General features: G+C 38.9%; 1 protein-coding gene across 6 annotated transcripts in view; it reads right to left on the bottom strand.

The window, feature by feature from the left end:
* brd8a (bromodomain containing 8a) overlaps positions 1-17,297 on the bottom strand; it is an 87,825-nt gene that overhangs the window by 26,762 nt on the left and 43,766 nt on the right. For 3 of the 6 annotated variants that reach the window (XR_005945296.1, XM_041206304.1, XM_041206305.1), the window contains exons 19-22: positions 15,978-16,046; positions 12,548-12,725; positions 9,983-10,087; positions 5,239-5,283 (exon numbers count right to left, since the gene is read on the bottom strand). Coding sequence is in view for 5 of the 6 variants with exons in the window: in XM_041206304.1 (XP_041062238.1) it covers positions 5,239-5,283; positions 9,983-10,087; positions 12,548-12,725; positions 15,978-16,046 (397 nt within the window). In the remaining variant the exon portion in view is untranslated. Of the gene's footprint in view, positions 1-1,560; positions 1,797-2,266; positions 2,350-5,238; positions 5,284-9,982; positions 10,088-12,547; positions 12,726-15,977; positions 16,047-17,297 lie in introns of those variants that run through there. The other 3 variants (XM_041206306.1, XM_041206307.1, XM_041206308.1) reach the window with 3 other exon arrangements.

Genomic DNA, 17,297 nt, shown 5'->3' with positions numbered 1-17,297 from the left:
GCCATGGGATCTTTTAGGTCTACCTGAGGGAGATGGGGAGTTGCTTTAACATCTCATCTGAAAGCTGGCACATCTCCAATGTTGCAGCACCTCCTCAATACTGGACTAGAGTGTCAGCCTGGATTGTGCTTTCAAGTTTCCCAGTGTGGAGCTTTTGAAACCACAAGCTTCTGACTCAGATGAGACTGTTACCAGCTGAGCTACAGCTGGCATTAACATTCAGTAAGCACAGCTTTTCAATCGGATATAGGGAGGAAGAGAAGAAGTGCTATTTTAGAGAAGTCAAGCCTCAGGGTGTAACCCATGCAACACCATATGTGAAAAGCACTATGAGGGAAAGGTCTAAGCAGGGAATATAAAATGTACTGCATTTTGTTATATATTATGTTAATCACCAGTCATCACATCTGACAAGTCAATCATAATTATATTTATTGTAGTTGTTGTGTTACGCTTAAAATACGTTAATATAATTGCTCAAGATTTTAGATATCACTGCAGATTACTGAATTCCTGCAATCATGTTAAAAAATTACAAAAAATAAAACTTTTGTATTTATCTTTACTTTTATTTGAATTTCCTTTTGACGGACTCTGTTCCAACATACAAGGTGAAACCTTGCTATGCTGCAGTGAAAATAATAATGTGGGGAGGGAGAACTCAAATTCTGCTGGTAATTTTTCTTTGGTGATGTGTTCAAGGTGAGTGACACAGATGCTGACTAATTAAACACTGACCCACTTTTGGCATCTGGTGTCAGCATCAAAAATACTCAGATAAGTTGTAACATGGACCAATGGTAGAATAAAGTTTCTTTAACTCTTATCCAGCAATTTATCTTAATCCCAATTTCAGAAGTATTTACTACTGTACCAATCTGATACACCAACTATCCATCTGAGATTATCCATTTGAAGAATATTAAATGGAATTTAGTATTGTGCACCACACTTTGAATTTAAATCAGATCTTTATAGCCAGAGGTGCCACAGCTAAATCTAACTGTACTAACCATACCACACCACTAAGTCTATGTGGATTCATATTTGAGATGTTTTGTGGCAACCATTCTAAAAATTTTAATCATGTATTCTGTAATTGTGCCCTTACTTGCAAACTTAGAAGAGAAAAGGCTGTAATTTGATCAAAACAGGTGTTGTTGCACCAACTGTATTCTGTCCTCTTGTGACACTACCTACTTATTTGTTACTTTAAGATTGTCCCAAGTCTCATGGCAGGGCTGAGGTGCATTCAGACCAAAGTTTCATATATTCATAAATATTATATAAAACTGAGACACTTACCAAAGATAAGACCACTGTAGAGGCAATTCAACAAAACAACCTTACATTTGAAAAACTGCTCTCAATAACCACAACAAAAAATGCTAAAGCATTGCACATTCAAAGATGTTGTTCTATTTTGTACATGAATAGAAATGCTGAGTTCATCAAGACCGGCATTCTTACTAACGCTGGCTAAAATGATAAAAGATAATTGTCCTATCTTTCATCGACATTAACCAAAATTCATTGTAATGTAAATTCTCAAGGCAATCAGGTTGTCAAAGTAATTTTATTAAGCACACACATTGTTCTCAGAACAAAACCTGTACACTAGAAACAAGGCTGTACAATACAATTAATTCTCATCAATGGTCATGAAGACAGCTTCATTGGTCTTTACACACACTGAACATTTCACGTGGCGAGGTCCTAGAGCCTGTAGAAGATGGTCATTTCTTCATTTTCATATCTGCTTCAATGGCACAACGACGTCCCCTTGTACCACCATCCTAATGGGGAAAAAAATTACTCTTTTTCACTGCTTATTGGGGAAATATTAAGCATTTATAGTCACAGAACTTTGTTATATTCCAGAACATTACATTTTATGAGGCAGACGGCACATGCATTGGTGAAAGAACAAAAAAAGTGTCATTAAACAAAAAAAATAATAACTGGCCCAAATAGTTTTGCAATATGAGCACATAGAACAAAAAAGGTATGCTGTATTTATAAATGAAGGCGAAAATATATTTGTAGAACAAAGATTCATGCACATTATTAGGGTAATAGTTCTGGAAAGAATAAGAAATGAAGACTACATGAAAAATATTAAAAAGGGACTGTGGTTGAAGATTGAACATCACAGAGGGGGACAACATCCTTAATATACAAAACACTCCTAATGCTTTCTAGTGCCCAGCATCAACACATTCCACCTTCATTTGAAAAAATTTCAAACCGAATGCATTGCACTTACCTGGTAGCAGCAATTAACTGCTTTGTGGAGACTGTTAACAGTATTTTGTCATCAGCTGATGTCACAGCGCTTGCTGTTGCTGGCTGAAATACATGGGGAAACTAGAAATGTCAACACAGGACAGCTTTTAAAAATAAATTTCATTTAAATTTAAAAAAACCATGTTTTTAATCCAGTGATTGAGTAAAATAGAAATTTGTGTTAAATTACCATCATGCAATCACTGAAATAAAGATAAATTTAGAACAAACAAAACTCCTAGATTTCCATGTATTTCAGCCAGCACTGTGACATCATCAGCTGATGACAAAAACCTCTCCAAAGTAGTTAACTTCTGCAACCAGGTAAGAGGAAAACACCCACTCTGAAACTTCTGTGTAGACGAAATGATAAAAATGAATTAGTGTTAGGAGCTAAATGTTGGAGTTGTGTTCTTTGCATTTAATAGAAATTATGTTGGAACACAAAATTTTTTATTTGACATTTAAAAGGGAATAGAAGACATAGAAAAAGGGAACTATGTGATTGTACATAACACTTGTGTTAGTAACAACATTAATGTGGGCAATTAATTTGCTCCATTGAAACATTTATTCTGTAGATAGGCATGGGTCATTAGTTGTAAAGACGGGTTGAATGTGTGCGATTGAAATACAGTCACAAATACGTTCGTAAAATGAAAATGTGGAACATTTTGGAGAATGACTGGAAAAATCCAGGAATACAAGTCACATTATTTAAACTAGACCCCTATACAAAATCCAAGACAATATGCAACAGTATGACTCGTACTTGGATATTAAACTGGAGTTTAATCATAAAATTGGGCTACTGAATCTAATGCTATTTGCATGAACTACTAGCAAAACAATTGTCTGAATGGTGAATGAGGCTTTTGAATAGTCAGATGTCCTTAAGGGTAGACGGCATTGAAATCAATTTAAATGTCTTTCAAAGAACTGACACCTTTATCTTGCAAGAGTGGCCATAAAATTTAAAAGTCTCCCCAATACTTGAGGGCAAATTTCCCCACAGATTCAAATAATACTGAGTACTGTAGCTTGCTCATATCATGAGCATATGATGTTTTGAAAACTATCTTCATGTATGAGGTAAATTTATTTTACTTTAGTCTGGAAATCAGCATGCAAGATATAATATGAACACAACAAATCCTCTAGTTCTACAGAGGGAAATAAATTATTTGAAAGTTTTAACATCTCCATTAAAATAATGGGCAAAAGAACTTCAAACATTCACTGTTATCATTTCCAGACATGAATTAGTAATTAGCCCATCCTTTCTTCCTGGCTGCCTGACTCAATGCAGTGCAGCAGTGAGCAAACTTTAACAAACACAAACTGAAATTCTAAGAGGGAAATAAAATTAATGAAATTTAAATATAACGCTTTGCCTTCATTCCACCTTCCCCCTTAAAATATATTTAACCACCCTTCCCAAAAAAAGACATTTTGACACATAAAGATCCATTTTAATTAAATTACTCCCCTAAAAATCTGAATACTGAGTTTCTCATCTGATCAAAACTCATGAAATATATTTGGCCTCCTGGACCCATTGGGAGAAAAATTCATTTCCATAGTGCCGCTTCAAAAGGCATTATGCAGACTTATACTGATCCCCAGGGGGCCGACAGCACTGATGCTGCTTTAAGTAGCATAGCTGTTGCTATTGTCTCTTTAACAGCATATAATGTTGCTGCTCTTTCATTTCATCAAAATCCCTTTTCATTAACTGAAATTAGCATTTCAGACTAGCATTTCCTAGTTGAAGGGGACGTTGATCCTATTTAAAAATAAAAATGGAAAAGCACAATAATCATAACAGAGAAACAAAACCTGTATCATGCAGTGCTGTGTTGTAGAAATAACCAGCTTTTAATACTAATACTTTTTCAGCAATTTGCCATTGCTTCTTTCTGTAGGGAACTTGGTGTAAGATGGCAACATGCCAGACAAACCTGTGCTCCAAAGACAGCTTACCAAAAATGTAATATTTTGCTAAATTCTACAGGATGTGATACAGCAGAGCAAAAAAAAAACCTGAAGGTGTGAGAGTGATACCATATTATCCAGAAATCACCATAGGCAAGTCAAGGAATTGCCTTGGTTGGATGATATGTTGCAAGCCAGGTTTTCCAACAAAACAGCAGCACATGGTTTAAAACGCCACCCAAGTTATTCATAAATATCAATAAATCCTGTCAGTTCCCTCAAGTGAAAGCTGGGACCTGAAGTAAAGCTATTCAGAATTCACTGAGCAGCATCCTACAGTGTGGGAAGCATCACCTACCTGTTCTGCTGTAGAGCCCTATCAGAGCGAAGGCTGCATGCCGATGCTCCTAATCGCTGGGTCCTGAGCATTTAGATCACGTGCAATTCTAGCAGTGGGACATGTAAATGCCTTAAACTGTCTTTCACTAGATCTAGAAGCTTTCTTCCATTGGTTTACATCTCTCTGGTTTCTTGAAAATCCTGGCTCACTGCATTACGAACGCCTTATTCCCTATATTTCTTTTTATATGTATAGGAAAAATGCTGTTTTGGTTGAAGTTTCTCTTTATGTTGTTTGAATCCACATCTAAACTGAAAGATCTTCCTCCAGACAGCATCTAACTGATATCAGCTCATTGGATACAGCCAGCTATGAACTGGCACTAACTTCACAGCAGTCACATGGTAGCTGGTGTAGTGGATCAACAGTCAATGCCACATTTTAAGATGACATTTGTGAAACGATGAAATATCAGACATTACTGAACCTAATGAAACAAACTGGGACAATTTCATCAAAACATACTTTCACAGAAAAAAACAGTTATGATTTTGACCAGCTAAGAACCACAGATTAAGCATTATAATCTGGGTTAACATTCAGGGCAGAACATTCACTTCCAGACTTTGACATCTCCTACAATGAGTTATTATCCACATTTTATATTGAATACTTACAAAAAGAGAGAGAAGAAAGGCAGGAGAGCCCATGGGGACACTGTCCTGTTAAAGGACAAACAAAAAAAAACACCAAATCAGATTCAACCTGAACAAACATAAGCAAACCAGCTACATTCTCTCAGAAGACATCAACCTGGATTTCCATTCAATGGTATTTTAGTGCTAACAGTAACTCATTTATTCGAATGGTTTACCACTTTGTTATGAATCAATCAGAAAGTCCAGGCTCTTCGTATAACACTAACAAACGATAAAGGATTCCTGGAACATCTGAAAAGTAATTATATTTGCATGACCATATTAACAACTGATGTTACAACACTACCTCTATCTATGATTATATCTCTAGACTAAGATTCTAGACTTTACCAACTGGCATTATAATTTTAGGATTATTGTATACAGATGGTCAGCAGTAATGAGTATACCTATACCTGCAAATCAAAACTACAAGCAAAGTATAATTGCTATTATTCTTTCATAGGTTAGACATCTGACACTATAAATAAAGGCCCAGCCATCTTCATTAATGCCCTTTCTTCCGTCATAAGGTCAGAAGTGCGGATGTTCGCTGGTGATTGCACAATGTTCAGCACCATTCATGACTCCTCAGATACTGAAGGAGTCCATATCCAAATGCAGCCAGACCTGGACAATACCCAGACTTGGACTGACAAGTGGCAAGTAACATTCGTGCCACACAAGTGCCAGGTAATGACTATCTCCAACAAGAGAGAATCTAAGCATCGCCCCTTGACATACAACAGTATTACCATCACTGAATCCCCCACTATCAACATCCTGGGGGTTACCATTGACTAGAAACTGAACTGGACCAGCCATATAAATACTGTGGCTACAAGAGCAGGTCAGGGACAAGGAATCCTGCGACGAGCAACTCACTTCCTGACTTTCCAAAGCCTGTCCACCATCTACAAGGCACAAGTCAGGAGTGTAACGGAATACTCTCCACTTGTCTAAGTGTAGGTCCAACAACACTTGACAAGTTTGATACCATCCAGGACAACACAGTCCACTTGATTGGCACCCCATCCACAAACATTCACTCCACCCACCACCAACGGACAGTGGGGGCAGTGCATACCATCTACAAGATGCACTGCAGGAACTCACCAATCCTCCTTCCAAAATATATCGCCATTCCTTCACTGACGCTGGGTGAAAATCCTGGCACTCCCTCCCTGACACCACTGTGAGTGTACCTACACCACATGGACTGCAGCAATTCAGGAAGGCAGCTCACCACCACCTTCTCAAGGGCAACTAGGGATGGGTAATAAATGCTGGCCTAGCCAGTGATGTCCACATCCCATGAATGGGTAAAAAAAACTATAAAACAAAACTGGAAACAGTTTGCATCATACAAACATTCATACAAACATACAAATTAGGAGTAGGCCACTTGGCCCCTCGAGCTTGCTCCGTCATTCAATAAGCTCATGGTTGATCTGACTTTACCCTTAGCTCCACATTCCTGCCTACCCTGTTAACCTTTCATCCCCTTACTTATCAAGAATCTATCTACCTCTGCCTTAAAAGATAGTCAAGGACTCAAACCACATTTTGAGGAAGAGAATTCCAAAGTGTTTCAGCTCTCAGAGGAAAACTTTTTTCCTCATCTCTGGCCTAAATGGGCAACCCCTTATTTTGAAAAAGTGGTCCCAAGTTCTAGATTCTCCCACAAGAGGAAACATCTTTTTCACTGCGACCCCTGTCAAGACCCCTCAGGATCTTATATGTTTCAATCAAGTTGCATCTTACTCTTCTAAACTCCAGCAGATATAAGCCTAGCCTGTCCAGCCTTTCCTCATAAGGCAATCCACCCATTCCAGGTATTAATCTAGTAAATGCTCTCTGAACTGCTTCCAATGCATTTACATCTTTCCTTAAATAAGGAAACCAAAACTGTACACAGTTCTCCAGATGTGGTCTAACCAATGCCCTATATAACTGAAGCATAACCTCTTGTATTCAACTCCTCTTGCAATAAACGATAACATTGTTAGCTTTGCTAATTACTTCTTGCACCTACATACTAGCCTTTTGTGATTTATGCATTAAGGTACCCAGGTCCCTCTGCAACTCCGAGCTTTTCAGTCTCTTAACCATTTAGATAATATGCCACTTTTATTCATTCTGCCAAAATGGACCACCTCACATTTTACCAAATTATACTCCATTTGCCAGATCTTTGCCCACTCACCTAGCCTATCTACATCCTTTTGCAGCCTCCTTACATCCTGTTCACAACAGCTTCTTTCCTACCTTCTTTCTGTCATCAGCAAATTTAGCAGCCATACCATGGGTCCCTTCATCCAAATCGTTCATATAAATTATAAAGGCTTGAGGCTCCAGCAATGATCCCTGTGGCACACCAATCATCACATCCTGCCAACCAGAAAATTAGCCCTTTGTGCCTATGTTTCCTGTTAGCCAGCCAATCTTCTATCTATGCCAATGTTACCCCTATATCATAAGCTTTTATTTCCCCTAAGAGCCGTTTGAGGAGGCACCTTATCAAATGTCTTCTGAAAACCTAAGGACCAGTACATCCACTGGTTCCCCTTTATCCATATCACTTGTTACTTCAAATAACTCCAAAAAATTTATTAAAATGATTTCCCTTTCACAAAACCATGTTGACTCTGCCTGATTACTTTGAATTATCTAAATGCCCTGTTATAACATTTTCCCTATGACGGATGTTAAGCTAACTGCCCTAGTTTCCTGTTTTCTGTCTCCCTCCCTTTTTGAATAAAGGAGTTACATCACATCAACTATCTCACTAGCCACTTCTTTTAAAACCTTAAGATGGAATCCACCAGGACCCGGGGACTTGTCAACCTGCAGTTCCATTAATTTGCGAAGTCCCACTCCCCTGGTGATTGTAATTTTCTTGAATTCCTCTCTCCCTTCCAATTCCTGATTTACAACTACTTTTGGGACAGTATTTGTACCCTCTGTAGTGAGGATCGATGCAAAATACCTATTCAAATCATCTGCCATCTCCTTATTCTCCCTTATTAACTCCCCAGACTCACTTTGCATTGGACCAATGCTCACTTTGTTAACTCTTCTTTTTTAAATATCCCAGAAGGCGTTCACTCAAAATTGAAGCATAGCTGAGGCAATGGTCTATGCTTTTATTTGACTATATTACTGTGGTAATTGTTTAAAATGGCAATAGTGTAACTTTTACAAAAAATATTGGTGTCAGTGTGGTATAGAGACAGGAAATGTAAAAGACTTCTAAAAAGAATTGGCTTCTTTTAAAGTCTTTTTAGTTTTGGCTGATTTACATTTGGCCCCATTTCTAGATCTGATCCCCTGCAAAAATATAAAAAGATTTAATTGTTAATGTTAATTATTTCTAATTTACAACATCCAAACATTTGTCCAGTTTTTAAACTTACATTTAAATTATTCTTTGACCTTTTTTGTCCAAGTGTCACCATTCTTCCCAAAATGTTCTGCTAGTTTGCCTCACCATGACTTTCTGACTCTGCCCTAATTTAGTTGCGCTTTCATAAATAAGATCTTGCCCAATTGGCAAAACTGGAGATGCATCAGCCAGGACAGGGAGTGCTAGCAAGCATTTTCACAGTGGATTCATCACAGCTGAAACAGACACTATCCTAATCTCACATCTACAAGTCTCCTTTCAGCATGATCACCTGAAGGTGATCGTAAAACAGGCCCATTTTCCTCCCCTGACCACCCCCACCCCCAACTCTTAGCTCAATGAAGGCAAAAGCAATTGTCACAACCCAACGATCAGACCAAAAACAGAACCTGGGAACTTTCTAATCGGTATAACACGTTATGAGAGTGTGGAGGAAAAAGGATCAACATATCCACTAACTTGTAAAAGAAGCAAGTGGAATTTTTGATGATTTTCTAAATTAAGATATCATAAGAATAGCACAATTATATCTTATAAATTAAGTTACAATCACATTGATATATGTTGGTAACAACATGTGCAATATAAACAATAGTTTGGGGCATTTTTGACACAACTGATCTGGTCACCTTCAATGCTTAACTAAATGATAATGTTAACAATACAAGATCAGTTCTGAAAATAGCAGGTAAGGTTTATTCATCTTGGTCCTGCTGAGCTTTATTGAACTATCACCGAAAACATTCTTATATTAAGTATCATAATTAAAAAGAAAAGTAAAGATATAAAGACTGACCTGGCTGCAGCACAGAAACAATTAGATCAATTTGAAAATGTTGCACTTTTGGTTACTGGAAAACTGGCCTTTAAAATTAGTATTCAGCTAAAGAAAACCCAACTGTGTAAATTTATTCCTAAAGCTACATCAGAATGACACATGTGGAAACAAATTGCCACTCATGATATGGAATGCAGTTTAATAGGGAATGCCAATACAGTACTGAAGCCAGAAGTCAAAAGAGTCTTGGATAACTCTAAAATACTTTCCTGGAGCAGTAAGTTATAGCTGATTTCTCCCCCTGACACAAGAATAAGAGCAAGCTTTAATTTTCAAATCAGGGTTACCTTTACAAGCTGATATACAGCTTGTGATTGACTCAGGGATTTCCTAATAAGGTTGAAACCAAGTAATTAATTAGTGCAATGTCTACTACCTAATAGCCAATTTTTACAAGCTTTACTGTTTAACACACTAAACTGTTAGAAATGATGGCTCTGGCTCTCTATAAAATACTTGTGCTACAGACAAACACTGACCTTTTCTGCAGCATCCTGTTTTCGAGTTGACTCACGCCCACGCAGGCTCTTAGCACTGATTCCAGACTCCGATGTTTGCATTATTAGCTGTGTGGCTAGGAATTGCTAAAAGGGCAGAGAGGAAAAAAAAATTCAGAGGAAGTAAAAGATAGTCCTAAACCTAAACAGAAGCAATGTCACAACAGGTTCTTGTCATCATTTAAGGCTATTTTTCCCAATTGAAGAAGGGTAAAGGATTTTTGGTGTTCTTGCTCCCCTTACCTAAATCAATAATCAGACAATGAAAGAATATTTGGAAATTTTACCAAAAGGAAAGATTTGCCATTTGAATAGTTAGAGAGAGAATTGGAGATTAGAGGCCTAGCAGTGGATTTAGATAGGCTATGAAATTTGGCTCAGCAAATGCATTTCAATGCTGATATAGAAGTCAAATAATGTGTTGTGACCAAAATGCGCATCACCGACGCAAATTCAATCAGATTAAATTAGCAGAGAGAGATTCAAAGGAATCTTGGAGTTATTTTAGCTTTCACTTCCACTATAGTGAAGCAAAACAGCAAATAGAACGCTGAGGCTTATAGTTCAGTGCTGTCTAATAGAAACTGATATGGTTATAGCGTTTTTAACTGCATGCACAAATGTTAGTGCAAAATGTCTTCCATGCACTTACAGCATATAGATAAATTGTAGTTCACATGCACATACTTATTTAAATATTTACCAGTCGCTAACTAAAGCACTCAATTATCAAAAGATGCGTGCTCACTCCTCTTTTCAATTCACTGATTTACCAGCAAACACACAAACAGGTAAGCCATATGAATATGAGTACTGAGATCACAGACTCAACAATGGTGCCTATTACCCAATTTTTTATTTACTAATCAGAAACCTAACTATCCCATCCGAATTTCCAATACATCACATCTGCCTATTCGCTGAGGGGTCGATCACTGCTGGCATAGATGAAAGTCACAAAAGTACATGACCTGCAGATCATAATGAAGGCCTACAATACACCACTCAAACTGCACTTGAAAGAATGATGTTCATAGTAATGCAGAGGTTGCAAAACGTAACCCGTGCTGAAACAAAAAGTGCTGCAAAAACTCGGCAGGTCTGACAGCATCTGTGAAGAGAAAGGCAGAGTTAACGTTTCGAGTCTGTATGAAGAAGAGTCATACGGACTCGAAATGTTAACTCTGCCTTTCTCTTCACAAAGGCTGTCAGACCTGCTGAGTTTTTCCAGCGCTTTTTTGTTTTAGTTTCAGATTTCCAGCAAACGCAATATTTTGCCATACCCATACTGATCTTGATTGTAAAGACAATGAAATATAAAATTACTATCACAGAAACTTAAGCTGCACAGTTTAGGAATGAGAGTTTTTATTTTACTCGTTCATGGGATGTGGGTGTCGTTAACTAGGCCAGCATTTATTGCCCATCCCTAATTGGCCTTGAACTGGGTGGCTTGCTAGGCCATTTCAGAGGGCATTTAAGAGTCAACCACTGTGGGTCTGGAGTCACACACAGGCCAGGCCAGGCAAGGACAGCAGATTTCCTTCCTTAAAGGAAGGACTTCAGTGAACCAGATGGGTTTTTCTGACAATCGACAATGGTTTCATGATCATCATTTAATTCCAGATTTTTATTGATTTCAAATTCTACCATCTGATTCGAACTCAGGTCCCCACAGTATTACCCTGGGTCTCTGGATTACCAGTCCAGTGATGATGCCACTACGCCACCACCTCCCTAACTGAGTTAACAGAATAAAGTAAGAGTTCAAATGATCCCCCCAACCATCCCTACTCTTCCCCTTTCTAAATTGACATTTTTACTACAACGAAAAGCCTTTTTGGTGAAAAAAGAGACATGTTTAAGCTTTTCATCTTGTCATGGAGAATGCACCAGTGATAGCGACTGACAGTTAACTGCCAAACATTGTTTGAAATTTAAACCAGGCAGCTTGATCCAATGAGTCAGCGAATGTCTGTCACTTATTTTGTTTAGCTGAAACAGGTGCAATGATGGTACATGTTCTGTCTGCAAAGAACAGGGCTCTGTGTACTAGTACATTTAGCTTCCAGTACATGCAAATGTGCCACACTGCGGGCCCGACTGACCATCTTAAATTGGTGGTCAGCGTAATTCTTAGCACATTGAGGATTATTTAGCAAATGTTGTTCAGTAATTGCGCGATTGGACAACATTTGCCAAATAATCCTCAAGGTCAAGCTGCCTAGTTTAAATTTCAAACAATGCTTGGCAGTTAACTGACAGTTACCATCACTGGTGCATTCTCCATGGCAACGCCACTTGCCAATCAGCACTCTCTTCACACAGTGTAAATTGTTTTCCCCTTATGTTGGCATTCTTGCGAAGCGTCCTGATGACTGTAAGATGAAAAGATTAGACATCTATTTTTTTCAGCAATATCCAAGTTCTATACTATCAAAAGGGTTTTTTAAATATACATGGGTTAGTCTAGTAACTATTTCAATGAAATTACATATTATCATCATTTACATGTTTGTGAAATATTAAAAGTTGTGTATGTTCTACCTGAATTTGTTCCAAGACATCTCGCTGCATTTCTAATGCCATGTGATACACGTCATGGTCGGAGCTATTATACATCACTGCATTCTGGAACATAAGCATTATGTCTCGCTGAAACTCTGCTGTTGTGCGAATTAAGCCAGTCTCAATATTTTTCTTTATTGTAGATAAATCCATTGGTCTGAAAGATGACATGAAACGGTGATCAATAAAAGCAACCCTTCACCTTTACCTTACTCTCCCACATGATTATTTCCTGGTGATGATTAAATATCTCACTCACTTTTCCTGAACCACTTCATCAAACTCAGGGTCGCAAAGGGTCGGAGCCTATCCCGACAGGCAGTGGGTGCAAGGTGGGATACACCCCGGACGGGATGCCAGTCCATCACAGGGCACACACTCACATAGACATACACACTAAGGGGACACACTGAGGGACAATTTTACCATAGCTAATCCACTTAATCAGCACGTCTTCGGATGGTGGGAGGAAATCGGAGCACCCAGAGGAAACCCATGCAGACACGGGGAGAACGTGCAAACTCCACACAGATGGACACCAGATCAGGATTGACGGTGGTGCAGTGGTTACTGCTGCTGCCTCACAGCTCCAGGGACCAGGGTTCAACCCTGAGCTCGGGTCTCTGTCTGTGAGGAGTTTGCACGTTCTTCCAGTGTTCGCGTGGGTTTCCTCCGGTGCTCTGGTTTCCTCCCACCGTCCAAAGATGTGCTGGTTAGGTGAACTGGCTATGGTAAAATTGCCCCTTAATGTGTGTGTACGTCCGAGTGTGTGTCCTGTGATGGACTGGCGTCCTGTCCTGCGTGCACGCTGTCTAGTGCCCATTGCCTGTCAGGATAGGCTCCGACTCCCGCGACCCTGAATTGGATGAAGCGGTTTTGGAAAAGTGAGTGAGTGAGATACTTAATGGTCACTCTTTACACTACAAGCAAACAACAAAAACATCACTGTACATACATAACACTGAAGTTTGTAATAATTCTCATCACTATATTTCATTGGAAAATGCAGATTATTTTTTCGGTAATTCTGTAGCTCCTGAAGATGTCCATTATTATAATGCCTCTTGATATATGTTCCCTTCGTTCTTGATTATCAAAAGCCTTGCACTTTATAGTCAGCTCATCCTCATACCCGACTGTCCAATAGTCAAGAAAGGGCCTAGTTGAATAGCATATAAGACCATAAGGTGCGGGGGCAGAAGTAGGCCATTCAGCCCATCGAGTCTGCTCCGCCATTCAATGAGATCATGGCTGATCTGATAATCCTCAACTCCACTTTCCTGCCTTTTCCCCATAACCCTCGATTCCCTTACTGATTAAAAATCTGTCCATCTCAATCTTGAATATACTTAATGACCCAGCCTCTACAGCCCTCTGCAGTAAAGAATTCCACAGATTGACTACCCTCAGAAGAAATTCCTCCTCATCTCTGTTTTAAATGGGTGCCTCCTTACTCTGAGATTATGCCCCCTGGTCCTAGACTCTCCCACAAGAGAAAATAATCTCTCAGCATCTACCCTACCAAGCCCCTAAGAATCTTGTGTGTTTCAATAAGGTCACCTCGCATTCTTTTAAACTCCAATGAGTACAGACCCAACCAACTCAACCTCTCCTCATAAGAAAATCCCTCCTTACCTGGGATCAACCTAGTGAACCTTCTCTGGACTGCCTCCAATGCCAATATATCAGTATATCAGTATATAAAACATGGAAGAGTCAATTACACATATCTACTGAGATTTTCCTTGGTTTTGTAACTTTACTACTCATGGACATACAGTTGTACTGCTAAAAAATAAAATTCAATAATATTTCAAAATCTCTGAACAATTTGCTATTTTTGTATCCTCACATACTGGACAGAACATCAGTTCAGTGGATATTTCAGTAACACATGATATTATTCCAAAAAAAATCACTCTCAGCATTTCAGAAGTCCTAGGTAAGGGGAGTTGCAAATGCTAACAAACAGAACACTTTCCCCTTTTTATAATGTCAATCTTGGCATTAAGCAGTTTTGAGGGAGACATTGTTCTTTTGCTGCACTGTAAACTTATTCCAACTTTACATTGCATTATGGGAGTTTTGTGCTGTGAACTGGGTTGAGATGAAGGAAGACAATTAGGATCCTTCTGTTCAGGTGAGAGACAACTTTCATCCAATCAAACTGGGCCAAACTTGACACAAAAGGATACTCTACTAACCCCAATGCATTAGCAAATCCCTCAACTAGCACTCATCATAGCGGAGGACATATTTAAAACAAAAAGAAGTAATAGCAATCCTGGTCTAAACAATTGTTTGTGACTTTCGGACTCCTGAGCTCAAGCTGAACAGAAACTGAGATTTCTATCTGTATGTACCACTCATTATTCCTTGTGTCGTAAGCTTCCAATTAATGGCACCAAGGTAAATCTTCAGAGCGAAAAGGAATCTGAGCTGCTTCATGCATACTGTTGCATCAAGAATAGAGTTTGTAGCGATCCCTCAGCGTATCACTTGCTCACTCATTTGCAGACCAAGCTTCCATTCAGCGCTTCTCCAGGGCAAAAAACCTCAGTCTGGAAACTCAGAAATGTAGAGTTGTGCAAATGTCTAACAAGTGCTGCATTCTGACGCACTAATATGTGTTGCACCACCTCAAAAATCATTATTCTTACATACTGGTATATTTATATTTATACAGTGAAAATCTTCTACACACTTTATGTATAAACATATACATGTGTTTTTTCTGACGGCTCTGTAACATACATATTACTGTGCATTTATGAAGGCTAAATGCCTGGGTCTCTATTTTTGCAAATAAGTTAATTGTAATAACTGAACCATTACTCTCCATGGAATCTTGGTAAACATTTTTGGAGTGAAAGTTAACAAACATGCTTACAAAAGTGAAATAATTTTATACTAGATACATTTATGTTAGAACGATCTTAGAGATATTTATCAGTACAATCTAACTTTTTGTTTGATAGCATTGCCATCAAGATCTCTTTTACAAATCAATAGTTACAAATACACGACTTTACTTATATCCTTGAAAAGGATGGTGAGTAAAATAAGTATTATCATTCAGCTAATAGCCGAAAAGAGGAATAGCAACAAAGTGCAGTTTTATCATCAGTAAACATACCTCAAGTAACTCAGGATAATTCAAGTATTTTTGCATTATGGGAGTCTTTGTGCACCAATTAAGGCTTGAACAGTTGGGCTTTGCAACCCTTTCAAACATCCGTCATGATTAATATAAATACTGAACAAAAATATGACACAAAACAACTTGGGACAACTTGAAGAGTGTACTTAAACAATTCCATCTATTTTAAAAGGTGCTCTGCTGGCAAAATTTCCACTATTAAACCTGCAGAACTATTAAGAATTTGCATTGCTTGTCCAAGAAACTGACCTGTGTACAATACTATGATATCCTGGGGCAATATCATCTGTCACTGGTTGAAGGAATACATTAGCATATCTGTGTAAAAGGAAGAACACATTTTAGAAATTGAGACAGAAAATGTAGCAAAACATTAATATAGGTGAATGCTGAGCACAGAACAATAAGTGTGCTGATAAGGATAACAAACACAAAAACAACCACTAAAAACATAGCAGGTAGCTAAAAATTGTAATATACAGTAGCTGAAGAATTTAGATTACAATTATAAACCGCAAGAAAAGATAACAGTAATTGTTCACCTGAAACCTAGAAAGAAAACAGTCCAAACTCTAGTTAAATGAAATCATTCAGAAAATGCGATCATAATCAAATCAAGTCTAGTGTGTACTTTCTGCTTGTCACACCTAGGGCAGAACTTTACATCCCGTGGGCGGACACGTAACCTGATCGGGCATGAAATCGCACGAGCTGACATTGGGCGAGTGTCCCAACGTCATCGTGCACTCACGTGATATTTCGCTCAGCGGGTGCGCGTGGCGGTCAAAAGTGCATCCGCCAACAATTAAGTGGGCAATTAAGCTCATTAACAGCACAATTGAACGCGATCTTTTGTGGCCTGTCCAACCTTATGGTTGGCAGACAGGTCAATCAGCCAGGCAGCCTTTGCATTTAACATGAAACCTCATCTAAGGGCATGATGAAATCTCCGTTAGGAGATAGAATAAAGAGGAATATTTGGCGACAGCATTTTTATGAGGTATGCTTTCAGGTGCTTGACTGTGCTGAATGGATATTGTTTACAGCTTTTTTATGCTTCGTTTTATTAGTTGCAGGTCTGCAGCTCCCCGAGGCAGCCGTCTATGTCAGGGAGCTCTCTCGAAGCACTAACCCGCGCCAGCAGTGACGTCGTCACCTGTCCTCTTCCCGCCCCCACCACAGCAGCGCTGAGCTTTTCAACGGGTGTTTCATGCTGGCCAGCCATTAATTGGCCAGCCAGCGTGAAATCGCAGTCGGGGGCCCGCTTTCTGGGCCTGCCGATCGTACACGCCCAACAAGGGAAAAATTCAGGCCCTAATTTCTGTTACGACGGTGTCAACCTGCCACTTCGTGAATGTGGTTCAAAGGAAAATAGCAGCAAATCAGAACAAGGGAGGTGAGGAAGCGAAAAGTGAAATGCAAAGAAAGCAGCTAGAAAGGCAGCCAACCAAGCAAAACACAAAAGATAAAGAGGGAATCAATTCAAGTAGGACTCCTCAGATGGTGAGAGACTTGATGTAACGATGGTCGGGTTGCAGTGAGTGTGGCTGTAGTGAGAATAGCAAAGGA

This window comes from Carcharodon carcharias, chromosome 15, assembly GCF_017639515.1.
Source record: "Carcharodon carcharias isolate sCarCar2 chromosome 15, sCarCar2.pri, whole genome shotgun sequence".
NCBI lineage: Eukaryota > Metazoa > Chordata > Chondrichthyes > Lamniformes > Lamnidae > Carcharodon > Carcharodon carcharias.
This window is presented reverse-complemented; position numbering and strand designations above follow the sequence as displayed.